At 52.5% G+C, this 26,249-nt stretch overlaps 1 protein-coding gene across 3 annotated transcripts in view; it reads left to right on the plus strand.

Annotated features, from left to right (window-relative positions):
• KIRREL3 (kirre like nephrin family adhesion molecule 3) overlaps positions 1-26,249 on the plus strand; it is a 403,514-nt gene that overhangs the window by 367,982 nt on the left and 9,283 nt on the right. For 2 of the 3 annotated variants that reach the window (XM_054647558.2, XM_077189824.1), the window contains 7 exons: positions 6,130-6,278; positions 6,586-6,713; positions 10,222-10,348; positions 16,727-16,827; positions 16,907-17,105; positions 18,342-18,377; positions 21,157-21,264. In XM_054647558.2, the coding sequence (XP_054503533.1) occupies positions 6,130-6,278; positions 6,586-6,713; positions 10,222-10,348; positions 16,727-16,827; positions 16,907-17,105; positions 18,342-18,377; positions 21,157-21,264 (848 nt within the window). The remainder of the gene's footprint in view (positions 1-6,129; positions 6,279-6,585; positions 6,714-10,221; positions 10,349-16,726; positions 16,828-16,906; positions 17,106-18,341; positions 18,378-21,156; positions 21,265-26,249) is intronic. The other variant, XM_077189823.1, reaches the window with a different exon arrangement.

Genomic DNA, 26,249 nt, shown 5'->3' on the forward strand with positions numbered 1-26,249 from the left:
CCTGTGGAGGATAGCAAGGCTCTGGGGCCTCGGGGGGTTTGGGGTGGTGCTCAGGGCATCCCGCTGGGGACAGCTCTCCTGTGAGGGTGAGGGGAGGGGACTGTCCCATCACACCCAGGAACTGAAGGTACTGCTGGCAATAAAGCAACAAAACCCATTCTCTGAGCAATTTGTAGCAATTAATAGCCATTCCCAGGAATGAAATGTTAATTAATTCTTTCTCTGAGCCATGCATTTATTTAAGGTATTTGTGGGTGTTCTTGGTACTTTTATTAAGCAATTAAAATGCGTCCAAGAAAATATTTATCCATTTTAAGTAATTCTTAGTAAACACGATTTATATGGCAAGCAACCACTTTATTTTGCATTGTTAATTAAAACCGACGACACACTCCACTTCCCCGGGTTATTCGCCACCAGAGAAGCCAGGAGTGCTGCTTCAGAGCTGCTGGCAGTTCCAAAATCCTCCCTCAGAACCTGCAGGGTGGATTTGTGCAGTGCTTGATGGGGCATTTCAGAGCCCCAGCAGCCCCTGTTACCCCCCAGGAGTCCCTGTGCTGCTGTAAGGAGCTGTGGCCTGATGAAAACCTTTCTAAAGAAGATTTTGTTGAGTCCTACAGCTTTCCCAGGGCTGGGAAGTCGGTAGTTTGTTCCCACACACTGGGTGTTGAAGAATTACAAGCCCCTGTAGGGCAGACAGAGAGGGGTGTTTGTTCAGGTGAGCGTGGGCAGGGATGAAGTATTCATGAGCAGGGATGTTCGCAATGCTCCTCCACAGACTGACACCCTGTGGGTGTCTTGGTTTAGGGCAAATTTGGTAGAGAATCTCCAAAGGGGGGCCCCTCCAGTAAGTAAACCCACATGGCCCCTCCCCACACTGGTTTGGGAAGGATTCCTTGGAGACAAGTGGAAAGAACCTGTTTATTTAACAGGAAAAGCACCCCCAGCACACAAAAGGAACAATACCAGGTGACACCACTCTTTCACTGCTCTGAAAAAGATGACAACTTCAGAAAGTCTCTCTCAGGGGTGGTCACTCTGTTCTCAGTCCCTCCAGCACTGGGGCAGCTGCTGCAGCCACAAGGTGCAAACTCTCCGTGTTCCCAGGTCTCCGTCCGGAGCAGGTTCAAGTTGGTCCAAAAAAGGGAAAGGAGAAACAGTCCAGGAAGAAATTTGGACTGCTTCATTAAACTAACTAATGAGCAGAAGCAAGAGCAAGCAGGAGCAAAGCAGAAGCAAGAGCGAGAGCAAAGCAAAAAGCAAAAGCAGCACCATGTACTGCCCTGTCTCTGTGTCCCGCCAGGCTGATAAGAAAACGCAAACAAAACTTTCACTCTTCAGAGCCAGTCTTAAAAGCACAGAACATAACATCCAGCATAAACAGAACACATGAATGGGGATACAAGCATCATAACGTCACCCCAGGACAGTGGGGTTTGCTGTGCTCTCACTGGGGAACTCTGTGGAGGCTTCACCAGCCTGGCAGCCCAGCCAGAAATAGAATTCATGGGAAAAAGGGATGGAACTGCTGGGCAAAACCTCCTGCAGAAGGAGACGCAGCTGAGCATCCCTCTGATGCCTGGGAAGAGGCTCAGGTGTGTCATCCCAGCTCTTGGCAGGTTTCCTTCCGAAAGCAGAGCAGAAGAAGAAAAAACACCAAGACATGAAAACCAAAACAAAGCCCCGGCATTGTTTAGGAGCTGACAAATCCCAAACTGTCCTCCCTTATTTGCTTGTGTGCACTCTTAGCTGGGAAGCAATCGATGGAGTCAGAAAAATGCTATTTCCCTGAAGAATGTCTCCTTAGAAAAGTTCCTCCCTCCCTCTTCAGTGTTAAAAGGATCCACTGCAGGTATTCTATTTTTTGTTCATTCTTTAATCACCGGTTTTCAGTGCTGACTGTAATAACCCCTTTGAAACTTGGATCAAAATATCTCTTTCCTGGTTGAAATTTGTTTTCTTCCATCACCCGAGCAAATTCAATTTTCAAAAGATACTGAATTGGGAGGCACCTGGTACTCCCTCCAGAGAGGCCAGAGGAAAACAAAAGCACATTAGAAATATGAGAAAGGAAACAACAGAATGAAACCCAGCCCACAGGGGAAGAAATGCCCATCTGGGGACACAGACTGAGATGGTGCTCAGTGAAAAGAAATAAAGATGAGAAAATCTGCACATCTCTGTTCTGGAGCCAGGCTGGCAGAGCTGGGGGTGCTCACCTGGAGAGGAGAAGGCTCCAGGGAGAGCTCAGAGCCCCTGCCAGGGCCTGAAGGGGCTCCAGGAGAGCTGAAGAGGGACTGGGGACAAGGGATGGAGGGACAGGACCCAGGGAATGGCTCCCACTGCCAGAGGGCAGGGATGGATGGGATATTGGGAATTGGGAATTGTTCCCTGGGAGGGTGGGCAGGCCCTGGCACAGGTGCCCAGAGCAGCTGGGGCTGCCCCTGGATCCCTGGCAGTGCCCAAGGCCAGGCTGGACAGGGCTTGGAGCAACCTGGGATAGAGGAAGGTGTCCCTGCCATGGGACAAGATGAGCTTTAAGGTCCCATCCAACCCAAACCCTTCTGGGATTATGATTCTGTGATCTGCATTGGTCCCAATGGGAGCAGGGTGAATTTGGAGCTGGGTACTCCAAGGGTGCCTGTCAGTGGCAGAGGGCAGGACATGAAGACACCCCCCAGTCACCCAGTGGGGACCACCCAAGGGCTCATGGGTGCTGTGAGAGGTCCCACAGCATCCCCCCTGCCTGTGCTGCCCTTCAGCCCAAGGGAGTCACAGGAACAGGTCCTGTGGGCAGGGTCCCCCCAGACAGAGCCTCACCCCTCTCCTGGCACAGGGAGCCCCCCTGCCCAGCCCTGCCCCTGCACTGGAGTCTGGCCAAGGGTGGAAATCAGCACAAGCAGTGACAGGTGAGGTAGTGGCCAAGTCATCCCAGGAGAGACTAAAGCAGGTGAATTTATAGAGTCTGGAAAAGACCCTGAGTGGCACATTTGCAATCTATAAATACCTTCAAGGGAACAACATAAATGAAAGGAGCCCCTGATCTCCAGGCAGGCAGGACCAGGAGCACTGGCTGGGAGCCAGGTTTGGTGCAGGCCATGGACACAGGAGGAAGAAATCACAGAGAGCCACAACAATGGAGGTAGTGGATGGGGCTGCAGGAGAATCCTCCCCTCTTCTCTGCCCCTTTTTATTCAGGTTCTGTTTATAAATAACAACTGAATGGTTAATAGGTGAGCAAGGCACGTTATGGGCTCGTTAAAACCCTCAGTTAAAACCCTTCTGGCTGTCCACGAGCTCATCACAGGAAGCTTTACAAGAGAGTTATCAGCTGCCATTATTAAAAACCAATTTGACATTATAAAAGATCCATACTGCTCGTTCAGCCACATTGATTTAGCCATGTTAAGCCTTGGAAAACTGGAGCAAGAACCTTGATCTCTGCTGAAGCACAAAAAATTGGTGTTTGTGACACATCAGGAAATCCAGTTTTGCAGCAGCGATGGGTTTTGAACAAATCCATAAAGCACCGTGCCACAGTTGTTGGGAGGTGTTTTCCCAAGCAGCTGCGATGTCAAACAGCTCTTGGAAACCTTGTTCTCTGTTTTGCAACATCCAGAAGGATCTCATCTGAGCTCAAACCCACCTCCAGACACTTCTCCATCTGCTTCCAGTTCCCGGTGGTCTACAGGAACATTGGGAGGATGAACTGCAGGTGCAAGGACATGACCCCACAAGTCACTTTTATCCTCATCTTGGAGCCTCTTTCTTGTCCTTTGCACAGCAGGGAAGGTGCATTTGTGCAAAATAACTGGCACAAGAGAAGCTCTGGATTGTCCCGAGTTTGGTGCCGCACCCTGTCCCATTGACTGCTGAAAAAAATGACTTCATTTACCTTCTGCCTCCCTTGAGCACCTGAGGGGCAGAACAAGACCCTCCAGAGGCTGGAAAACTGCTCATGGCTGGGAATCTCTACAGGGACAAAGTGTAAAAGGAGCTTAATGGAGCAGAAATATTCCTGACAAAGAGCATGGGGCATTTCCCCATTTCCTTCCTTCCTTCCTTCCTTCCTTCCTTCCTTCCTTCCTTCCTTCCTTCCTTCCTTCCTTCCTTCCTTCCTTCCTTCCTTCCTTCCTTCCTTCCTTCCTTCCTTCCTCCCTCCCTCCCTCCCTCCCTCCCTCCCTCCCTCTTCTCTTTCATTCCTCTGCAGTTCCTGAGATAGGAATTCAGGCCTTTTGGACCAGCAAACCAAACAGGAGACACGAGGAATGTCTCCTGTCCATCCCCCAAGCTGTGCTAAGCTTTGGGCAGGAGATGCCAGACCTGGGGCAGATGTCCCTATCCCTCTGCTGCCCCATTCCCAAGGAACAGCCGCTCTCACAGCACTGGCAGGTGCCTCCCACAGCCACCAGCAGTGTTCCTGTGGCAGGACAAGGCAGATCCATGGGGAGGCAGGGGAGCAGCATGCTGAGCTCAGCCTTGCAGGCTTGGCTGGGGCTGCAATTCCCTCTGGGGGGAGAAAGGCATCACCAAAGCATCACTGCCCATTCAGACCTGGGGAGCAGCACCTGGAAAGCTCTGTTTGGGCAGGTTTTTCCACACAGAACCTCCCTCATTAACACACAAATCAGCCCTAGAAATAAAACATCTCCTGATTAATTATTGGAGGGGGAGGCGAGGGAGGCAGGGGAGGGAAGCTGAAGTGGCCAGTCAGCATCTGTTAGAAGTGCAGAGATAAATGGAGGGCGAGGGCAGGTCAGTGCATACAAATCACTGCCATCCACTGGGGAACACCTCTCAGAGGCTGTGTCACCACGGGGGAGGCAGAGCAGGTCACTGGCAGGAGGCACTGAGGTTCACAGTGCTCGGGGAATTGGCTCTGGCAGCACTCGGGGCGTTCTCCATTCTGCCATGCACCCGCATTCTGCTCTCTGCAGCCCCACTGAGGCACGCCAGTGCCTGTGGACCTTCAGCGGGAGCTCCCTGCAGCTCCAGTTGTCCTTGGCTGCCTTTGGGGCAGCATTGGAGCAGCGGGGAGCCATGGCAGAGTGACAGGAACAAGCAGAGGGAGGCAGGAGACCGCTGGGAGGAGCAGGAGCAGATGCTGCTTGCCTTGAAGGGGACAGCTTTCCCCAAACCACGGCACCGACCCCGTGTGGGGAGCAGCCTCTGCAGCTCTTTCAGCAGCTCCTTCTCTCTCCTTCAGCCTCCTTCAGCGGCTCCTGCCTCTCTCCAGAGCCAGCTCCCAGTGCCTGCATCCTTCCCAACCCATCCAGCACAACCAGAAGGGCAGCCCCAAAACAACAAGGCAGAGACTCCTCAGAGAAACCCTCTTCCCTCCAATTTACCTGTCAGTTGTTTGGGGAGGATTATTATATGTTTTTTCCCAGGCTTTTTTTCCCTTCCCCAAAGAGTGGCTGGAGTTTCAGACTGCCTGACAGCATCTCCCGCCTTTCCCACCCGCTCCCGAGTGGCAGGTTGCCAGATGGTGCCCCATTAGGTCACATTTGCTCATTGTTTGGCAAACAGGGCTTAATTCAAGTGCTGAGTTGACAGCTTGTTCTCCAAGACAATTTGCAAGTTGCAGTGTTGCAAATGCCAGCTTGGCTTTTCGGGAAATGTTATTTCAGCTGCCTTAAAGGGATAAAGTTCTCTTTGACTGGGGAAAGAAAAAAAAGAAAAAAGAAAAGGACCAAAGCAGGGAGCAGCAGAAAATGTTTTTAGTGGTTTTGATGTGGAAGGACCACCAGTGTTGCTGGCAAGCCTTCAGGAAGAGACTGTCATCCCCATCAAGTAGAGACCCCGATGTCCCATTCCTCCCATCACTGAGGTCCTTCACAATCCTAAAAAATGAGGTGTATTCCCAGTGAAACGGGGTAATAGAATGTTGGTTTCTTTTGGAAAGGTTACTGTAGGGGTACATGTCTGTATGTCTCTGATGGCTCCTCTCCTCTCTGTGCCTGTAGTCCCTAAATCCCCAGGGAAGGGGACAATGCTGAGAACAAGTTCATGTCCCTTCTGAAGTCAGGGGCACTCCAGGCATGCTGCCGCCAGCACCGTGACAGCTACACGTGGACATGGCAAGAGACACAAAACAGCACCTCAACAATGCTCTGTTTCCTTCAACAGGTGGGCGAAGAAAGGCCAGGTTATAAAGGAAGCCTCTGGTGACTTCTACGAAACCATCGTGGACCACACGTTCTTCTTTGAGCCCGTGTCCTGCGAGGTCACCAATGCTCTGGGCAGCACAAACATCAGCAGGACTGTGGATGTCTACTGTGAGTAACCTGATGGCTTCAGCCTGGCTTCCAGGCTCAGCAGAGCTGCTGAGAATCAGCAGGAAGCAGACAGAGCTCAGTCTGACTTGCCCAGGGTGGCAGGACTTGCAGCTCACTCTTTGTAAATGCTCTGGTGGGGTGGTCACTGGGGAGCTGGTCCCTCTGGAGCTGCAGCAGGCACCGTCCTGAGGCTTTTCTTTATTTGGGGCCCATCAGGATCCACCCCTGCTCCCTGTGCCCTGTTTGGCTGGGGTACCTGGCTGGCAGAGCCCGTCCCTGCAGTAACTCTGGTGTTTCCTCTGCACAGTCGGGCCCAGGATGGCCACGGAGCCGCAGTCCCTGCTGGTGGACCTGGGCTCGGACGCGGTGTTCAACTGTGCCTGGACTGGGAACCCCTCTCTCACCATCGTCTGGATGAAGCGAGGCTCGGGCGTGGTAAGAACCTCAGGGGACAGGGCCACGGCCAGGGCAGGGGGGCTGCACTCTCTGGGTCTCTGCTGCTCACAGTGACCCCCAGATGTGTTAGAAAGTCTCTTTTCCCAGCCCAGCAGTCAAAGAAGGAGTCAGAGCTCTTCAGTTCTTGTTTGCTGTTTATTGTTTCTTATCTATAAAATTCTTTCTCCTGTTCTGCCAAGGTCTGCTCAGCAGGACAGACAGAGGCACTCTGCCTGCCCCCAGGGTGGTGTTATGTCTTTATACTAAAAACTACATGTGCAATATTTACAATAACTTTCCAATACTGTAGCTTTGATATTTTCTGAAAAATCTTTTCTTTAGGATTTTTTCTCCTGAGAAGCTGAGAGGCCTCAGGAACAAAATGCAAACAATGGTTATCTGCTGCTGTGGAATGCAACAGGTGCATCTGGGATTGGGCTCATGGGGTTGTTTCTAATTAATGGCCAATCACAGTCAGCTGGCTGGGACTCTCTGTCTGAGACACAAGCCTTTGTTATTCATTCTTTCTTTTTCTATTCCTAGCCAGCCTTCTGATGAAATCCTTTCTTCTATTCTTTTAGTATAGTTTTAATATAATATATATCATAAAATAATAAATCAGCCTTCTGAAACATGGAGTCAGATCCTCATCTCTTCCCTCTTTCTCAGACCTCTGTGAACACCATCACACAATACCTATCACCTGTGTTAGACAGTGAGCTTCTACTCCAAACCAATCTAAAAGTGCCACCATCACAGCAGAAGATGGAGGCCAAGAAGAAGAAGGAGAAAGGCTGGACATGCCCAGATCCCTCCATCTTGCCCCCTGAACCCCCATGCTAAAAACCCCAAAAATCTATTTTTCACCCTATGACAAACTAATTATTATTCTACTTATACTCTTGTGGCTTGCAGATCCTCATCTAAGGTTGGTAACTTGCTCCATGGGTCATAATCAAAACCACAGGGGCATCTTGGGCTCTGTGCCAGGGTCTCTGAGCCCTCTGGCAGGGGTCCTGGCACCCCAGAGGGATGTCCTGAATTCCCACACTGCAGGACCCTTCCCATGGAACAGAACCAGGTGGTCTGGGTGCTCCAGGCTGCATGAGTGCTGGCTCCTCCAAATGCAAAGGGGAGGAAATGCAAATCATAATCTCAGCTCAGTCAGGCCCAGGAAGCAGGAGATGCTCTGATCCCTCCTTACAGACAGGAGGGCTGAGCAAAGCCACGGGAAAAAGCTAAAGGAGGGCTGAGGTGTGAAACTCATTCAGAGGCACACACAGGTGTGGGTTTGAAAAGCATCTCCCAGCTCCACCTGGGCAGATCTGTGGATGGGGAATGCTCAAGGCTGTAATTGGAGAGCTGGGTCCCCACAGAGGGGCTGAGTCTTGTCCTCCTCCAGGGACACTGAGGCATTAACTGCTGGGCTGCTTTTTCCAACCATAATGACCTTGGTGAAGGCCATCTCCTGGGAAGAAATTATAGACTTGGGAGAGCTGATGTCTTGAATCAGCAAAGGAGTCCCAGTGGGTCAGTAATTCCTGGGGGGTTTCTCTGGGTTATCACTGCAGGCTCTCACACACACATTGCTGTTCTGCTGCCTCGAGGTGGCTGCAGGAGCTGGGAGCAAGGGCTGCCTCCCCCCCCTGCTCCAGCCCAGCCTCCCACCAGGGCTGGCTTTGCTCTCCAGCAGTGCCCAGGCACAGCCCCCTTCTCCCTTTTTATCTGCCTCTCTCCAGCTGAGTTCCATCATGTTGGAACTCTGCTGGAGCAGAATGAAGGAGATGATTCTGCCCTTCCACTGTGCCCTCATGAAACCCCCCCCGCAGTGCTGTGTCCAGCTCTGGGGCCCCCAACTTCAGAAGGAGCTGGAGCCAGTCCTGAGGAGGGCACAGAGATGCTCCAGGGCTGGAGCCAGGCTGGGAGAGCTGGGGGTGCTCACCTGGAGAGGAGAAGGCTCCAGGGAGAGCTCAGAGCCCCTGCCAGGGCCTAAAGGGGCTCCAGGAGAGCTGGAGAGGGACTGGGGACAAGGGTCTGCACTGACAGGACAAGGGGGAATGGCTGCCTTGGGCAGGGATGGATGGGATATCGGGGAGAAATTCTTCTCTGTGAGGGTAGGAGGACCCTGGCATAGGTTGCCCAGAGAAGCTGTGGCTGCCCCATCCCTGGAAGTGTCCAAGGCCAGCTTGGATGGGGCTTGGAGCACCCTGGGACAGGGGGAAAGGGTCCTTGCCCGTGACAGGGGATTGGAATGAGATGTGTTTGAGGTGTTCGTGGTCCCTTCCAAGTGAAACAATTCCATGATTCTGTGACTCAGGACAGACCCTCCAGCTGGTGCAGCCCAGCAGAGATGGTTATGGTGGTCACCAGAGCCACCTCCACCTCCCCAGAGGGATCCTGGCAGAGGATGCTACTTTGTGAAGCCATCAGCACCCAGAAATCCCAGTGGGATCTGGGATCACGCCTGCTTCTTCCCCAGCCCCTCTGTTTTCAGAACCAGGTTGAAGTCCCTCAAGATTGCCTTCTTTTCTCCTTTTCTCACAAGAAGGAAGGAAGTCAGAGACCAAAGAGAGGTTGAGGCCAAGTAAACACAGGTGTTTTTATGGCTAACTTGCAATCAATGCTAACACAGTGGGTTTAAAGGGATCTGACCCTCTGTGCCTCTGCCTTGTCCCATGTTAGGGCTGAGATACCCACCTTGCTACAGGGAGACCCAGGTGCACATCCAACCACTGCATCTGCTGATTCCAGGAGCTGTGGGAGCAGAGCCAGCAGAGCCCAAGGCTCACCCAGCTGTGGAGGAGGAGGAGGAGAGATGATGGGCTGTGACCTGCAGAGCCCTGGGGGAGGAAGCCAAGGGCAACTGGAGGAGTTTGCTCCAGAAACCAGTCTCTGTTTGAGATCTGCCATGATTTTTTCAAACCCAGCAGTGCCAAGATTCTGCTGACAGCCTCAGCCAGATCCCACAGCTTCTGTGCTTCTCCAGGTTTATTAAAGCACAGCCGGGCAGGGGAGCAGCAGTCAGCCAGTCCATAGCAGGGGGCTGGCCAGAGCCAGCTGAGATTTCCCTGGGTATCCAGACACCAGTTCCAAGGTGTCTGCCACCTCTGCCACCACTTCTGAGCTTAAAATCCCTGAGTCAACCCCAGCAGCCTCCCCTGTGCCTGTAAATGTGGAGGTGCAAGTGTGGAGATTGGTTCTCTCTGAGGTTTTTCTGCCTGTGCCACTGCAGCCACCAAAATTTTTCTCTTGCATCTTGAACTTGTTACAAAACTGGAGTTTGTAAAAATTCAAATGAATAGGAACAGGATTTCTAATTCTACCCCAAAACACCTGTGGTGTTTCTTTATTCTTTGGGCAATAGCAGCAAGTGATATTTCCATGTGATGCCAGACTTTGGGCTCATCCACTTGGCTTTGCCAAGGATGCTCAGGAGCTGATGACTCAGGTCATTTGTCTTGTCTGTAACTTCTCATGGCCCACCTGAAAGCCCCCTCCTCTCTTTCAGGTCCTGAGCAATGAGAACAAGCTGATCCTGAAGTCAGTGCGCCAGGAAGACGCCGGGAAATACGTGTGCAGAGCCGTGGTGCCGCGCGTGGGCGCGGGGGAGCGGGAGGTGACGCTCACCGTCAACGGTACCTCCTGCTTCCCTCTGACATTCCTTCCCTCCTGCTTCCCTCTGACATTCCTTCCCTCCTGCTCCTTTCTGACATTCCTTCCCTCCTGCTCCTTTCTGACATTCCTTCCTGCTTCCCTCTGACATTCCTTCCCTCCTGCTCCTTTCTGACATTCCTTCCCTCCTGCTTCCCTCTGACATTCCTTCCCTCCTGCTCCTTTCTGACATTCCTTCCTGCTTCCCTCTGACATTCCTTCCTGCTTCCCTCTGGCATTCCTTCCCTCCTGCTTCCCTCTGACATTCCTTCCCTCCTGCTTCCCTCTGACATTCCTTCCCTCCTCCTTCCCTTCTGACATTCCTTCCCTCCTGCTTCCCTCTGACATTCCTTCCCTCCTGCTTCCCTTTGACATTCATTCCCTCCTGCTTCCCTCTGACATTCCTTCCTGCTTCCCTCTGGCATTCCTTCCCTCCTGCTTCCCTCTGACATTCCTTCCCTCCTGCTCCTTTCTGACATTCCTTCCCTCCTGCTCCTTTCTGACATTCCTTCCCTCCTGCTTCCCTCTGACATTCCTTCCCTCCTGCTTCCCTCTGACATTCATTCATTCCTGCTTCCCTCTGACATTCCTTCCCTCCTGCTTCCCTCTGACATTCATTCCCTCCTGCTTCCCTCTGACATTCCTTCCTGCTTCCCTCTGACATTCCTTCCTGCTTCCCTCTGACATTCATTCCTTCCTGCTTCCCTCTGACATTCCCTCTCTCCTGCTCCCATTCTGCCATTCCTTCCTGCTTCCCTTCTGCAATTTCTTCCTGCTTCCCTTCTACCATTCCTTCCCTCCTGCCATTCATTCATTCCTTCTTCCCTTCCACCATTCCTTCCCTTCTGCTTCCCTTCTGCCATTCACTCCTGCTTCCCTTCTGCCGCTCCTTCCTGCTCCTCTTCTGCCATTCATTCATTCCTTCCTTCTTCCCTTCTGCCATTCCTTCCCTCCTGCTCCCCTTCTGCCATTCCTTCCTGCTTCCCATTTGTGATTCATTCCTTCCTTCTTCCCTTCCACCATTCCTTCCTTCCTGCTCCCTTCTGACATTCCCTCCTGCTCCCCTCCTGCCGTTCCTTCCTTCCTGCTCCCCTCCTCCCATTCCTTCCCTCCTGCTCCCCTTCTGCCATTCCCTCCTGCTTCCCATTTGTGATTCATTCCCTCCTGCTTCCCTTCTGCCATTCCTTCCCTCCTGCCATTCATTCCTTCCTTCTTCCCTTCCACCATTCTCTCCTGCTTCCCTACCACCATTCATTCCCTACCCCCATTCCCTTCCTGCCTTGATCCTGTTGCTCTGACAGCTCCTGTTCCCAAATTATCCCCTCAGATACTTCCTTTTGGAGCAAATCCCACCCCCAGTTGAATCACAGATACAGGCAATTGGAGTAAAGTGGATTTTGCATTATTTTGCCTGGAAATGCACAAGTTAAATCAAAAAGAAAATCAACATTTGCTCAGCCCCACACAGTTCCCTATTATCAACAGGGATTTATTGAGTAGTTGGGAGCTGGCAGCTTTAAATCTTTAATAGATTAATCTTGCAAAACCCTCGCGAGGTCGGAGAGTGCTGTTGTCTCTATTGTACTCCTGGAGAGATGGGAATTGAGTCTGGATCCAAGACCAGCAGCCTAATCACACTCTCCATCCCACATGAGGATACCTGTGAGATTCCTGTGAGGATACTTGTGAACACTCTGCCTGCCAGGATTCCTGTCAGGATTCCTGTCAGGATATCTCCATGGCTGCTTGGGGCTCATCCAGCACCATGTCAGGATGTGCTCTGGACTCACAGCCACATCTCTGGAGTTTAATGAGGCCCTGGCCAGGACCTCACAGCAGCTGGTAACAAATTTCAGCATAAATACAGCAGGGAAAGAGCCAGGCAGGCTGCAAATGGTGTAAGCAGAGGATGAATTTTGCATTGTCTCTCACCTGCATGACAAACTGGCAGGTTTCACTCCCCACTCACTGTTGCAAGAGGAGAGCATAAGCAGGAGGCAGCTCAGGCAAGCATTGATTTCAAACATAGATAATGCACACGGTGGATGCCCCAGTTCCTGGAAACATTCAAGGACAGAGCTCTGAGCAACCTGATCTAGCTGAGGATGTCCCTGTCATGGCAAGGGGTTGGACTGGATGACCTTTAAAGGTCACTTCCCACCCAAACTATTCCAGGTTTCTATAATCCTAGAAAAGGAAGCTGAGGGCAACACAGGGACTGAAAACCAACCACTGAAAACCAGCCACTGAAAACCAGCCACTGAAAACCAACCACTGAGAACCAGCCACTGAAAACCAGCCACTGAAAACCAGCCACTGAAAACCAGCCACTGAAAACCAGCCACTAAAAACCAACCACTGAAAACCAACCACTCCCTGACTTGGACTCAGCTCCTCGTGCCTTCAGTCTCCTTCCCCAGCAGCTGCTGGGTTTTAATTACAATTAAATGAGCTCACGGAAAACAAAGCAACAAATTAGCACAAAGAACATGCTCCTTCCCTGACACCTCCAGGGACAGGGCAGAGAGCAGAGCAGAGCAGAGCTCCTCACAGCTTGGGGCATTTGGAGCATGCAGCACTGACTGGAAAAGTTTCTCTCCAGCAATTCTTGTTTTTTTCCCCCAGTTTATGCCTGGTCAAACTGATGGGCAGCAAATGAAATCCATGCATGGAGTTCACTGCTCAGCCTTGAGCATCTGCCAGGAACTCACTGCCTGTACACCCCATCCCATGGGAAATGCTGCCAGGTGCACCCCAAAGGTGACAAGGTTGTCACTGCAGGTGTTGGACCAAGGGAGAATCCCACACCTCCGGGTCAGGATGATCTCCTGGCCCTCCAAGTGAGGAGAACCGAGCCCCTGAGCAGCATCCCCACATCCCACATCCACCAAGAACAAGAGGTAGCCTGTCCCGCAGTGGGAGCAGCATTCCAGCTCCAGAGCACGGCACAGTGTGTTTAATCCAGCTGATGAATTCTGATGGAAGCCTGCTCTGATGTAATTCAAGGGGGAAGCTGAATGCCTTCATATTTTGAAGTGATTTTAAATCCAGAGGGTGATACAATTGTCTGTTATTACCAGATGCCTCCCTCTGTCACAGAAAAATCAGGCATTGAGAAGTTGTGTTCTGGGCTGGCTGCACTGCCCCTGGTCAGGGCACCTGGATTTTAGGGGGCTGATCCATCTCACCGAGCACAGAGATCCCAGCTGAGGGATCACCCAACCCACTCTGAGCCTGTGGTCCTACCAGCCCATCCACTCCCAAAATTATCCAAAATCATGGCATGGTGGTGGTGGGGTGGGAGAGCATCCTGTGCCCTTCCCACCCAGCTCCCTCAGACAGGGCTGTGGTTGCCGAGCAGCCCAACCCCATGCCAGAGCCAAGGCCACCAGCCTGCAAGGAAGCAGATAGGATTCAAAGTCTGGTGAGTGGGAAGGAGGATTATGCAAAGCAGCAGCATTTGGCAGAGCCAGAGCAGAAGAGGCTTGAGGGAAAGGAGGAACTTGGTGCCATCATAAATCAGCAGCAGCTGGATTTACAGCCAAAGCCCCTCGATGCTCTTGACTGCACCCAGCCTGGTCACAGCTCCCACCCCAGCAGAAGCACCCCAAGGTCACCTTCACAGGCAGATCGGCAGCAGTCCCATCTGTCACTGCACCATCCAGGCTTGGCAGGGGCTGCTGAGCAGGGACCACCACCCCTGCCCACCTTGTTCTGCAAGAGAAGTTTGTTGGAATGGCTGAACAGCTCCAGGTGATTAATTCAGGATATCATTTGCCTGGGATTCACCCCAACAAGGAAGTTGGGCATGTGTGAGAGCTGGGAGCAGGGCAGGGGCTGACCTGCCACCCCGCTTGGTCAGGAGCACATTGGGTGTCAGGAAGTGCTCAAGGGCAGGTTGGAACAACCTCCTCTGGTGGGAGATGTCTCTGCCCATGGTAGGGGATCAGGAATGAGATGGGTTTAAAAGTCTTTCCCAACCCAAATAATTCTGTGGTGTTCCTTTGTAATCAACACCAGGCAGAACCAGCCAGCCCAGGACTTCTGCAGGAAGCAAGGAGTTAAACAAAACTCTCCTGCCAAATCATTTTGAGTGCTTGAGAGAAAAGTTCAGATGGACTCAAGCAGACTGGAGAAGCCAAGGCCATCCTATCCTTTCATTCCTGAAGGCTTCCACCTCAGACTTCTCTTTTGTGTGAGCCGCCAGGACCGCACAAATAAATTGGCACCGAGGTGCTAAAAATAACCTCCACCAATAGCTCCATCATTTATATCCATAGCAACATTGCTTAGAGCCTTTTCCCTGCCTGTGGGCTGTCTCACACTCAGTGCTGAATGCCAAGCTGGAGATTGGCATCTTTCATAAGGAGCCAGAGCCTGGTGGAGAATCAAACACCAGCCCTGAATGCGAAGAGGCTGCAACTTCGTGCTATTATTTCTGGGCATGTTCATCTCACAAATAGTCTTTAGTCATCTACTATTATCACGATGATAAGCCTTCGACTCTGAACTCCTGAAGCAATAATAAAAGCCAAAGCCATTGGCATTTGTGCCATTTAAAATCCACTCGCCTTGGGGAAAATGATCTTTTTAATGATTATTAAGCCATTTTTCTCTAGCGTCACCCAGTCTTGGAGCACTTCCAGAATTTATAAGTAACGTACAACCATCAAAATGGAAAGGAGACAGTTCTTTTTATTACTGTTTAGGTCTGGCCTGCAGATCCCATCACTGCTCTTGCCTCTGCTGGCTTTGGAATCATCAGGTGGGCAGGAGCATCAATGGCCTCAGCAGGCTCCTCAGGCAAAGCAAGGAGTCACCTCCACTGAGACCCTTGGGAAAGCTGAGCTTTCAGCGATGGATAAACAAGAACTCACACCTTGGGATCGTGCCTAGAACAACATCTTGAGCATTTAGAGAGAAAAACACAACAAAGTGTCTTTTTTTTTTTTTGCCTTCTTCGATCAAAAAGGGCAGAAGCTTCCACAGCCGTACTGCTGTGTCCATTACAGCAAAACAAGTCCTGACCTTCACGCCCAGCTCCTGCTATTCCTGATGTTGATGGCGGCTCCCTTCCAGTAGTAATTTCCTGAGCTGCCAGAACCGTGGTCACTGGTCAGTGAATTGTGCTTCAATGAGCTTGTTTTCCATCCATCTCCCCTTGGAGCTGTGTAAGGAAGCAGGGACAGGGCTGTGCCTCAGTGGGGAGTGTGTGGGGAGTGTCCAAGTTTGGTGCAGGAAGGGGTTACTGGGACAGTTCCAAAAGGCAGCTGTATGTACAAATGCCCGAGAGTGAAGGATTTAGCATTTTGGTACATTTTTGTGCATTTTTGAAATTTATAAATGGGTGATTTGGATGAGAATCAGGCAGGAATACCCAGGCAAATCTTTCTTTCCACTTTACTCCAAATCCCTGAGACTTTTTTTAAAAGGAGCACATCAGGTGCAGGGCAGAGAGGTGGGGAAAATGGGAAAAAATCCACAAGGCTGTATTACTGATAAACCCAGTGACATACTCCAAACCAGGCGTGGCAACCCCAAGTGAACACCCAAAGTTCCAGAGCTGGAGCAGGGGGAGTTCTGACATCCCCTGCCACCCCTCTCTCCCTGCCCTGCAGCCCAGTTGTTGCTGTTGTCTTTTCTGCCAGCAGCAAGCCACTCATGGAAATGCAAATCTGCTTTAATTAAGGAGGTTAATAAACAGCAATTAGGATCCCAGCTCTTGTGCTGCTCCCCTGGGGCCATCAGGGTTGTTAGAAGAGTGAGGGACACACCACATGCTCTCCTCTCCCATCCCTTTTCTCCCAAGCTCAGGATGCTCACCAAGGCAGGACAAGGACATTTCCCATCCCAAACTGGTGTTTGGCTCAGGAAGAGCCTTTCCCACCCTGTCTCCTTGGCTCCTTTCATGACCCACATGGCACAGGAGAGCCCAGCTGATGGGTGTTAAAGTTTTCCAGCAGAAACTTCTCCACCACATCTTCCTTAATGCCCTGGAGGGCAATTAGTTTAATGGTTGCTAATGAATCTGGGAGGGCACAGAAGAGGAACAGCAGGTGGGATGGGATCCTGCTTTGCTCCTGCAGCAAACTGCCCTTCTCAGAGGCCAGGCTCCCCAAGGAGATGGGAGAAGGACCCTTTGCACCAGGGATGGGTGTACAGAGATGAGGGTCGTGGGGGTTTTGCAAAAACCCAGCAGAGCCCAAAGCCTCCACTCAATGTTCTCCATCACAGGAGGAGATGGGGCTGTTTCTCCATCCCTGCCCTTCAGACATGGACTCCAATATCCATTTGGGGCTCCCCTAACACTCCCCATCCCCAGCAGTCCCACGGGGTGCCAGCAGCCTCTCCTGTCTCCACAGGGCCCCCCATAATCTCCAGCACGCAGACCCAGCACGCCCTGCACGGCCAGAAGGGGCAGATCAAGTGCTTCATCCGCAGCACTCCGCCGCCAGACCGGATCGTGAGTATCACCCTGGGCACAGGGGGTGCCTGCAGCACCTCGGGGGCTGCCCCAGGCTCACCCCTGTCTCTCTTGGCAGGCTTGGTCCTGGAAGGAGAACGTTCTGGAATCTGGGACCTCGGGGCGCTACACGGTGGAGACGGTGAGCACAGATGAGGGGGTGATCTCCACGCTGACCATCAGCAACATCGTCCGTGCTGATTTCCAAACCATCTACAACTGCACGGCCTGGAACAGCTTTGGCTCCGACACCGAGATCATCCGGCTCAAGGAGCAAGGTGGGCACTGCTGGGGGCTGCTGGGGCTGGGGGCACTGGGAATTAGCACCTGGCTGGGCTCTGAGAGTGGGGACATGCTGTGAGGAGGTGCTCAGAGAGCTCTTGGGATGCCAGAGGAAATTAGGAAGGATGGTGACAAGGCTCCAGCTGTGCTAGCTGCAGGATTGCATCCTTAAGGCACATGATCTTGGTAAAGGGGCAGGAGCAGGGGCAAACCCTGTAAAGTCTCTGCTTGGTAAGGTATTGCTGATTTTACCTGTCCTGCCAAAGCTGGAGGGCACGGGCTGATCCTGCACCCCTTACTCCCTGTCCCACAGTACAAGGTGATGTCACTGCCCAGGCTGGAGGATCATTTACAGCCTTGGAGAAAGAGGAGTGGCTGCTCCCAGCAGACGCCCCTGCTCCACGGTGATGGGGTGAGCAGAGGAAGGCGTTTGGACTGGTGGCAACTCTCCATCCTGGCCACCAGCCACAACGCCAGCGTGTCCCACAGGGCTGGGCTCACACACCCAGCAATTCCCAGGGGATGGCCAGGGAAATTCCACTCTCGGGGCTCTCCACAGCAGGGGAGGGAGATGGCCTGTGTGAGGAATGCTTAGCTCCTGGAGGAACTCCAGTTCTCCTCTATTTTATTAAATGCCAGGGCAGGCAGGTGGATTGTTCTCATTAAGCCGTGATTTATAGGCAAGGCTGGCGTCCAGATTAAATCAGAGCTAAATGAACCCCTTAAAATTAGCCTTGGGCTTCTTCCAATGCAAACAGAGCCAGTGGTTTTTCCAGGTCGTCTGCCAGTCAGAGGCAGCGCTCGGCGGCGAGCCTGGGTCCCAGCAGAGGGGGCTGGACAGCCGAGCTCACACCCAGCGTCCCTGCAGGGCCACCAGGGGGGACAGCCCTGCACCGACAGGGTGGCACAGGGGACAGCCCTGCCCCGGCCAGGGGACACTGCAGGGTGACACTGGGGACAGCCCTGCCCAGATCAGGGTGGCACAGGGGACAGCCCTGCCCCGACAGGGTGACACAGGGGACAGCCCTGCCCGGCCAGGGTGGCACAGGGGACAGCCCTGCCCAGGCCAGGAGACACCGCAGGGTGGCACAGGGGACACTGCAGGGTCCCCTTCACAGGGCCAGCCCCCGAGCAGGCAGAGCAGAGCAGAGCAGAGGGCTGAGCGCTCAGGAAGGCTGCGGTGGGCGCGTGGGCTGTGCAAGGCTGTGGACACTTGCTTTATTTTCAAACAGGTACGGAAATGAAATCAGGAGCTGGTATTCAAGCAGGTATGGAAATCATGAGCTGACGGTGAACGTGAATTGTCCCCAGCCACCACCACACCTGAGGGCCCAGCGTCCTCCTCCTGGCCCGGCAGCTTTCCCCAGGGCAGGCAGGGCAGGCAGGGGTGCAGGGAAGCTGCAGGGCAGTGACTGGGGCAGGACTGGGGAACTGGAGTGGTCCAGTCCCCCTGTGCCACTGACCCACTCTGGAAACCAGCACTTTCTTTGCCCCAGTTCCTCAGTCACTGGAAGGGGGATGCTGTTTCTCAGCCGTGTTTAAAATGTTGCAGAAGTCCCACAGAGTGTGACTTTGGGACAAAAACAGAGGGAAAAGTACATGTTTCCAGGGTTATTTGCAGACATCAGCTTGGTTCAGCATAGTGGGACAGTGATGGCCAGCATCCATTGGCACCAGAGCAGGTTTGGATGGATCTTGGGGCAGATCTGCAGGAGGTGCTGTCCTTGTGGTTCCTCGTCCTGTGCCCCAGAGCAGGATTCCTGGGGGAGCCAGCAATCTGCCCCTCCCTCAGCTCACCCAGCCCTACAGGAGTTTACCATCCCCCCCCATTCTGTCACTGCCTCTTTGCAGTTTCCTTTATCCCAGCCCAGGAGAGCCCTGGAGATTTTCCACACCCCATTCCCTGCATGGTTCTTCATCATCTTCATCCCCATCACCACCTGCTTCTCTCTGAGCTCTGCCCTGCAGATCCCATTCCCCAGAGCTGAGAGCCAGCCAGGCTCCTGCCTCTCCAGCCCCTTGCTCCATATTCCCCTTGGAAGGCCAAAAAATCCCATGAGGAGCTGCCACTGTTGGCAGGAGCACTGCCTAGCAGGCGGCCTCAGAAATTCCTGGTTTCTTTGTGCCATGGCCCAGCTGCTGGGCTGGAGGTTGCTGATTTTAGGGTGAGCTTCCTGGGGCAGCTGGACCCAGCTGCAGCCCCTGTTCCCTGAGCTCCAGCAGGGGACTGAAGGGATTTTCACCAGCTGGGCACTCCCAGAGGTTTGGTGATGGATTGGTTCAGGGCCACTTGAGTCGTGTCACCAGTGGCCCAGCTTGAGTGACAAGTGACACATCAAGGGACCAGCAGCCCTAGCAGGAAATCCATGAGCAAGCCACAAAGTGAGAAACGTCAGTTCTGTTTTGATCAAGTGTGAGCAGAGCCTAAACTCAATCAGCACCACATGTTTATCACCTGCAGTTCCCAACTTAGGGCTCAGGACCCAGGAGCTCCACAGCCATGGCTTAAGGGTACCTTGAAGTGGCTTTAGAACCCTCCTGTCCCACTTGGGAGAGGGATAACAAACAAGGAAGACACTCTTTGCTGACCACACAGGGGATGCTGGTGGAATGAGAACTGCCCCCAGTCCCACCAGAAGGGGAGTGTCCCCCTTGAGAAGGATGGAAGGCACAGGTGGGATCTGTGCTCTCAGGTCCAGGATGAAATTCGTGCCCACCCCCAGCCCCACACTCATGGGCAATGGGAAATAGTTCCTGTATCACCCAGTCAAGTGACAACCCCTGGGCTTTGCTTCTCAGCTGGGTCACCCCTGTGTCCCCAGGGTCCAGCAGCATCCATGTCCCCATCTGCACAGACCTCTGAGGAGAACCACCTCTCTGCATACATTTTTCCATAAATTCATCCCATCCATTTCCCAGGCAAGGCCTCCAAGAAGGAAACACCTTCCAAGGAGCTGTCCAGGAAAGTTGTGAGGACACACTCACCCACCTTATCCAGCCATCCCAGACAGGGTTATCCCTCTTTTGGTTCACAAGATCCTACAGAGTGTTTAGAAAGAGAGGAATGGGGACCTAGAGATACCTGCAGCTTTAGGGGAGAGGGTCTTTGGGATGCAGCTTTATCATCCCAGCCAAGGAAGGCAATTTGTGGTACCCACAGCTGTGGTGTCCTACAGTGTGAGTGCTGCCCATTGCTGCCCCTCCTTAATCCAAACCAACACTCACTGCAAAGTCAGAGCTGTGCCTGGAGGAACTGCAGAGACAGAGCAGGAGGATAAAAAGGCTTTGGGGCTCCAAATCTGACCCCCTCACCATAAATGTGATTTCCCATTCCACCCTCCCCATACCTCACAAGCTGCTGTCAGGGCCTGCGTAGATAAATCAGCTTTGCTGGCTGAGCCACAGCCCAAAATCCCCACCAGGAATTTGGTGACAGAGTTCTTGTAGGCAGAAGGATGTGAGGGTGCTCTGCCTCCCCCAGACCCTGCCCACACATCCCACCCCACAGTGCTCAGCCCCAGCATGGGCCATGCCTCCTGTCCCAGTCTTTGTAGCACCCTCAGGAATTTTGGAAGGATGACAGTTGATAAGCCACAGGAGAAGGCAGGAAATTGGGATATAAAATAGGGAGGGGCTGTGAATGATGACTTGGGTTAAGTCATCCATCAGCCTGCTCGGATGTCATTTCTCTTTCTTTATAATACTAACACACAATCTTCTTTTGCACTTCATCCTTTAGAGAAGCTCATGCATTAACCTGCAGGGCATTAACAAAGCTGTTGCTAATCTGCTCCTCTGGCTCCCCCCTCCTCTCCTCCCAGGGTAAACTGAGGCACAGAACGAGCAGGGTTGTATAAACTGCAGCATCCCACGGGCAGCCCGTGCCCACATCACCACGCAGGGATGGGGGAGCAGGGAAGGAGGCCCCAAAACCCTCCCTGGGCTCATCACTGAGCCTCTTGCCAGTAGCCAGGGGTGGGTCCCTGGGGGAAAAGGCCCCTCTGTGACCTTCAGCCCGCTTCACGCTTGCTCTCCTTGCTCTTGCAGAGTCGGTGCCCATGGCAGTGATCATCGGGGTGGCCGTGGGGGCCGGCGTGGCGTTCCTGGTGCTGATGGCCACCATCGTCGCCTTCTGCTGCGCCCGCTCCCAGAGGAGTAAGTGTCACCTCCTGGAATATCCCCAATATTGTGTACGGGACGTGCCTTGGCTTGTCTGGCCCTGCTGCTGAACCAAACAGCGGCACTGTGGTGTTTCACCCCACAGACACTTTTGCCTGCCTGGGTGTGTGGTGTTTCACCCCACAGACACTTTGGGCTGCCTGGGTGTGTGGTGTTTCACCCCACAGACACTCTTTCCTGGCTGGGTGTGTGGTGTTTCACCCCACAGACACTTTTGCCTGGCTGGGTGTGTGGTGTTTCACCCCAGGGACACTTTTGCCTGGCTGGGTGTGTGGTGTTTCACCCCAGGGACACTTTTGCCTGGCTGGGTGCTGCAGTTGGCACGTGGGGACAAGTCCAGGCCTGCAGGAGCTCTGGTGGTGCTGGGATGGAGCTTCCCCCCATAACAGGGGCTGCTCCTCAGGTTTCCCTCTGTGGAGAAGCTTTAAGGCCATGGTGAAGGAAAGGAGTCGGTTCTGATGGAGGGTTTGGATCCAGAGCTTTATTCTGGCCCTCAGGCCTCTGAATGCAGCACCAGCTCCAACAGAACTCCCTGAGCCCGTGGCTGCTGCTCCTTTGAACCCCGGGGAGAGGGGCAGGGAAGGGGCAGGGAGCCACCAAGCAGGGACAGGAGGGGAGGGACAAAGGGACAAAGGACACCTGGATGGCCCAGTGCCCCCCAGGGACAGAGGGCATCCTTTGGATCTGCCAATCACTGATGCCCTTCTGGAATGCCAGGACTGACAGACAGTGCTGGGAGGGGTCAGGGAGGGGAAAGGAGAGGGGACTGACACACCTGGCAGGGAATCTGCAGGGGAGGGACCCGAGGTTCTGAGGTAAACCCTGAAATCACACTGTAACAGTCACCCCCTACTCGCTGCACCCCTTTGGAAGGGCTGGGGGGAGAACTCTGGGGAGAGGGTGAATTGAGTGGAGCAGGGAGAAATCAGAGCCTGAATTTACCGACACAATTTACTGAATTTACTTCTCTGCACAAGCTGCTTCTCCTGTTGGTCTACCAAGTGTTTGCTGCAAACAGCAGCCCTGTGGGAAAAGGGAAGGGTTTATGGAAGACATGCCAGGGTAACTGCTGATCCCTGTTAGCAGCTCAGGAGGTGTGCAGGGGACCTCTTAATCTCTCCCTTGGAGGAATCCTGAGGTACAAGAAGGAGAAGCATCCTCACTGTGCCACATCGGTGCTTAAAAACCCTCCACAGTTCTGCTTCTGTTTTAATTCCAACTTTCCTGATATGCATATTCCTGGCAGGAATGACAGCCAGCAGAGGGGTTTTTCGTGGGACTTGTGCATTCTGGAGTCTGGCTGCAGTGGGAATACAAGTTAAAGTGACATTAGAGAAGCAGGTACAGGAGGAGGAGAGGGAAGCAGTGCAGCATTGTCTGGCCTCATTAACAAGACACCGGGAAATTAAAGGAGGATTGTTGGCTCCGTGAAAGGCACCAAAGCAGGAGGGAGAAGAGTGTGATTGTCTGGAGCATTCCAAGCCTCTGGGGAGAGGAGGAGATCCTTGGCGCTGCTCCCGGCGCGCCAGACGCGTGGTGCGGATTCCGGGATGCCAAACTCCTCACGTGGGTGCCAGAAAACCCAGTTGTTGTTCTTTTATTTTTCCCCCCTTGATGGTTTACAAAGCCATCAAAGACACCAGGCTGCTCCTGGATTCAGTAAGGACACACAACCCCCCACTGCAGAAATGTGTTTAATTTTCAGTGTGATAATGATGCCTCTCCCTGTTTTATCCCATTTTTTTTTGAACTCCCACAGCCTCTATTAGCAAGAATTAATGAATTAAATAGGGGAAGCCATTTATCTTGCTTTTTTGGGAAGGATTGCTGATGGACAGCACCCAAGACCAGGCCAGTGTGATGTCAATTGGCAGCAAGAGCCAATGCAAGCACCTGAAGGAAGCAGGGCCAAGCTGTGTTCCCATGCCCATGGGCAGTTTTTTCCCCATGCCACATCCTTCAGAGAAACAGAGAGCGTGTGGTTCATTATTTCCCTCTCGTTTGATGGAACCAGATGGTGCAGGGCTCTTTACAGGACACACAGTTTCACAGGAATGCCATGACAACAGATCCCAGACGTGGTGGAAACGCCAGGATTTAGACCCTCACAAGCTGGAGGCATGCAAGGATGGGCTGCTCTTCAAGGGGAAAGCCAAGAGGGGACAAGGCTATCCCAGCCAAATGCCTTGTGTTATTTACCCCATTGATAAATCAGGAAAAAGAGGAATTTTCCTCACCAGGGCTGGGAAGATAGGTTCTGGAAAGAAGGCACTGGGGATGTGGTGGCAGGGTTTGAAGTCCCTTTTCTCTGCTGTGTTTCTGGTGCTATCCTGTTCAGAAAAGGTTTTTGGGTCTCCAATACACCACAGGCTGCTGGGTCTGGGAGTGTTCCCTGCTCTGCTGCTCCCCTGGCAGTGTGATTCCCAGGGAGAGGTCAGCAGCCTCCCCAGGCCAGGGCAGGGGTCCCTGTGCTCCCTACAAGGCTTCTTTGCCACTTCACTTTGGGATCAGAATAAGTAAGAGATCATGTAGCTATGATATTTTCTGAAAAATCCCTTTGCTAGGATTTTTCTCCTGAAAAGCTGAGAGGCCTCAGGAACAAAATGCAAACAATGGTTATCTGCTGCTGTGGAATGCAACAGGTGCATCTGGGATTGGTCTCATGTGGTTGTTTCTAATTAATGGCCAATCACAGTCTGGCTGTTTCAGACTGTCTTGGTCAGTCACAGGATTTTGTTGTCATTCCATTCTTCTTGCTTGCTAGCCTTCTGATGAAATCCTTTCTTCTATTCTTTCACTATAGTTTTAATATAATATATATATATCATAAAATAATAAATCAAGCCTTCTGAAACATGGAGTCATCTCATCCTCATCTCTTCTCTCTTCCTGGGACCCCTGTGAACACCACCACAAGATCAGCCAAGAGATCAGTGAAGATCCCTGCCCTGATCTCTCTTCCCTTCCCAAAACCTTGTGGGAAGGGGAGAACCAGACCCAGCTGGGGACAGCAGCAAATCCAGAGTGCAGGTGGGATTCCCCAGCCTGAGTTCCATGCATGGGGTGCTGGTGGCACTGAGGCCACCCAGTTCCCCTTCACCTGGCTCCAAAAGCCACTGGAAGCTGCCAAAACAATCTCTCCTTGGGTTTGGGGGAACTGGGAGCACCAGCAGCTGCACCAGAGCCCAGTGACACTCAGGGAGCAGAACCCTGCAGGGAAGGACTTGGATGTGCCAGGTGGATGGGCTTTCACCCCAGTTTTGAGGTGCTGATGGCAGCTGAATGCTGTGGCCACTGTCTCTGGTGGCAGGAGGGTGGGAACACCAGGCTGAAAGGTGAGGAAAGGAATTTCATCACTGTTAGTGATGTGCAATGTGCAGAGTTATTACACAGATCAGCTCAGGAATGATGGGATTGATAGAGCACTTGGACAGCAGGAGAAGGACTCATTTCCTGCCAGGATGACTGCAGATTCCTCTCCCAAGACAAATACTGGAGCATTGTGCCATCATTTATAACAACAACCCGGTGCAGGCTGCAGGCACTGTTGTGTCAGGGGGACACAGTGACCCAGAGTAACTCTGGAGAAGGAAAGGAATCTCCTGCCCCAGCCACTGACCACAACTAACAGCAATGGGGGAGGCAATTCCTGACCATGTTTTGGGAAAATGCAGAAAAAAAAAAAAAAAAAAAAAAAAAAAAAAAAGGACCAGGTGCAGACACACTGAGCCTGGAGGCTCTGGAAAAGAAAAAAATTTACTGCGCATCTGTTGTTACTGTTGTTATATCTTCAGTGACTTAACGGCCCAGAGTTATTTGAGGGGGAACACTCCTGGGAGAGGAGCTGCAAGACACTGATTAGCATCTCCTTGTGATTAAAGACAGAGGCTCCAGCACCAGGAACGTGGTCCCAGCTGGACAACATTAAAAAAAGAAGCTGTAGTAAGTTCCCAGTGCAAGGCTTTGCCTTGTGCCCTGAGACTTGGCGAGGTGTGGAGGACAGGGGATGCTGGGAGAGATGAATTCAAGGACAGAGCTTCGAGCTGGTGTCAGTTACATCATTCAATTTGGTTTAGAGATAAAACTCCCGGGCAGTCCAGCCTTTTCTGGACTGGTCCCCACAATCCTGGCTTGGCAGGGCGCTGCTGGATCCGTCAGCTGGAGGTAGATCTGACAAACCGGTGGTTCAAGGCAGTTTTTGGGTCTGGGAGGGCTGGCACAGCCATCCCGGGAGGTGAGAGCCAGGCCCGTGGCTGGGGGACAGCTTCAAAGCTGTCGAGGTCTCGCTGCTCAGATTTGCCTCCATCTCTGCTTCTCATCTCGGCTTTGCGCCGCTCCCGCTGCTCCGCGCTTTCCTCCTGCTGGAATGACTTGTTCAAAGCACGCCTGACACCTTCAGGGAAGGCAGGGAGTTTCTCCAGGAATATTGCTGTCTTCTCTCATTGTCATTTCCAGGCTGCTTGGAGATGATAAAGCTGTCCCTGGCTCCATCTGTGCTCATGGCTTGGCCTTTTCCATGTGTTGTCTGCACTCCGGACTGGGGGAGGCTTTTCCCAGGGGTTCCCAGAGCCTGGGCAGAGCTGGTCCATCCCTCAGGAGCGGTATTTCCTATGGATCAGCAGGCTGGACAATGACTTCACTGCCTGTGGGAGCAGTTCTGCTACAGCCCAGCCCCTGGTAACAGCACCGTGTGAAAAACGCCAACCACTTGGTTTTAAAATTTTAAAAGTTTAATAGTAATAAAATGGTTATTAAAATAGTAATACAATTAGAGTAATAATAATTTGGACAATTTGAATTAGGACAATATGAGACAATAGAGACAAAGAGTTCCAGACATCCAGGTACATTTTTCTGGGCAACACGAGCCCAAAAAAGGCCCCACGTTAACAGAGGATTAACCCTTAAAAGCAACAGCCTGTTGCATATTCATACACCTCATCCATGATGAGGTAAATGGA

The sequence above is a fragment of the Agelaius phoeniceus genome, chromosome 23, assembly GCF_051311805.1.
Source record: "Agelaius phoeniceus isolate bAgePho1 chromosome 23, bAgePho1.hap1, whole genome shotgun sequence".
Taxonomy (NCBI): domain Eukaryota; kingdom Metazoa; phylum Chordata; class Aves; order Passeriformes; family Icteridae; genus Agelaius; species Agelaius phoeniceus.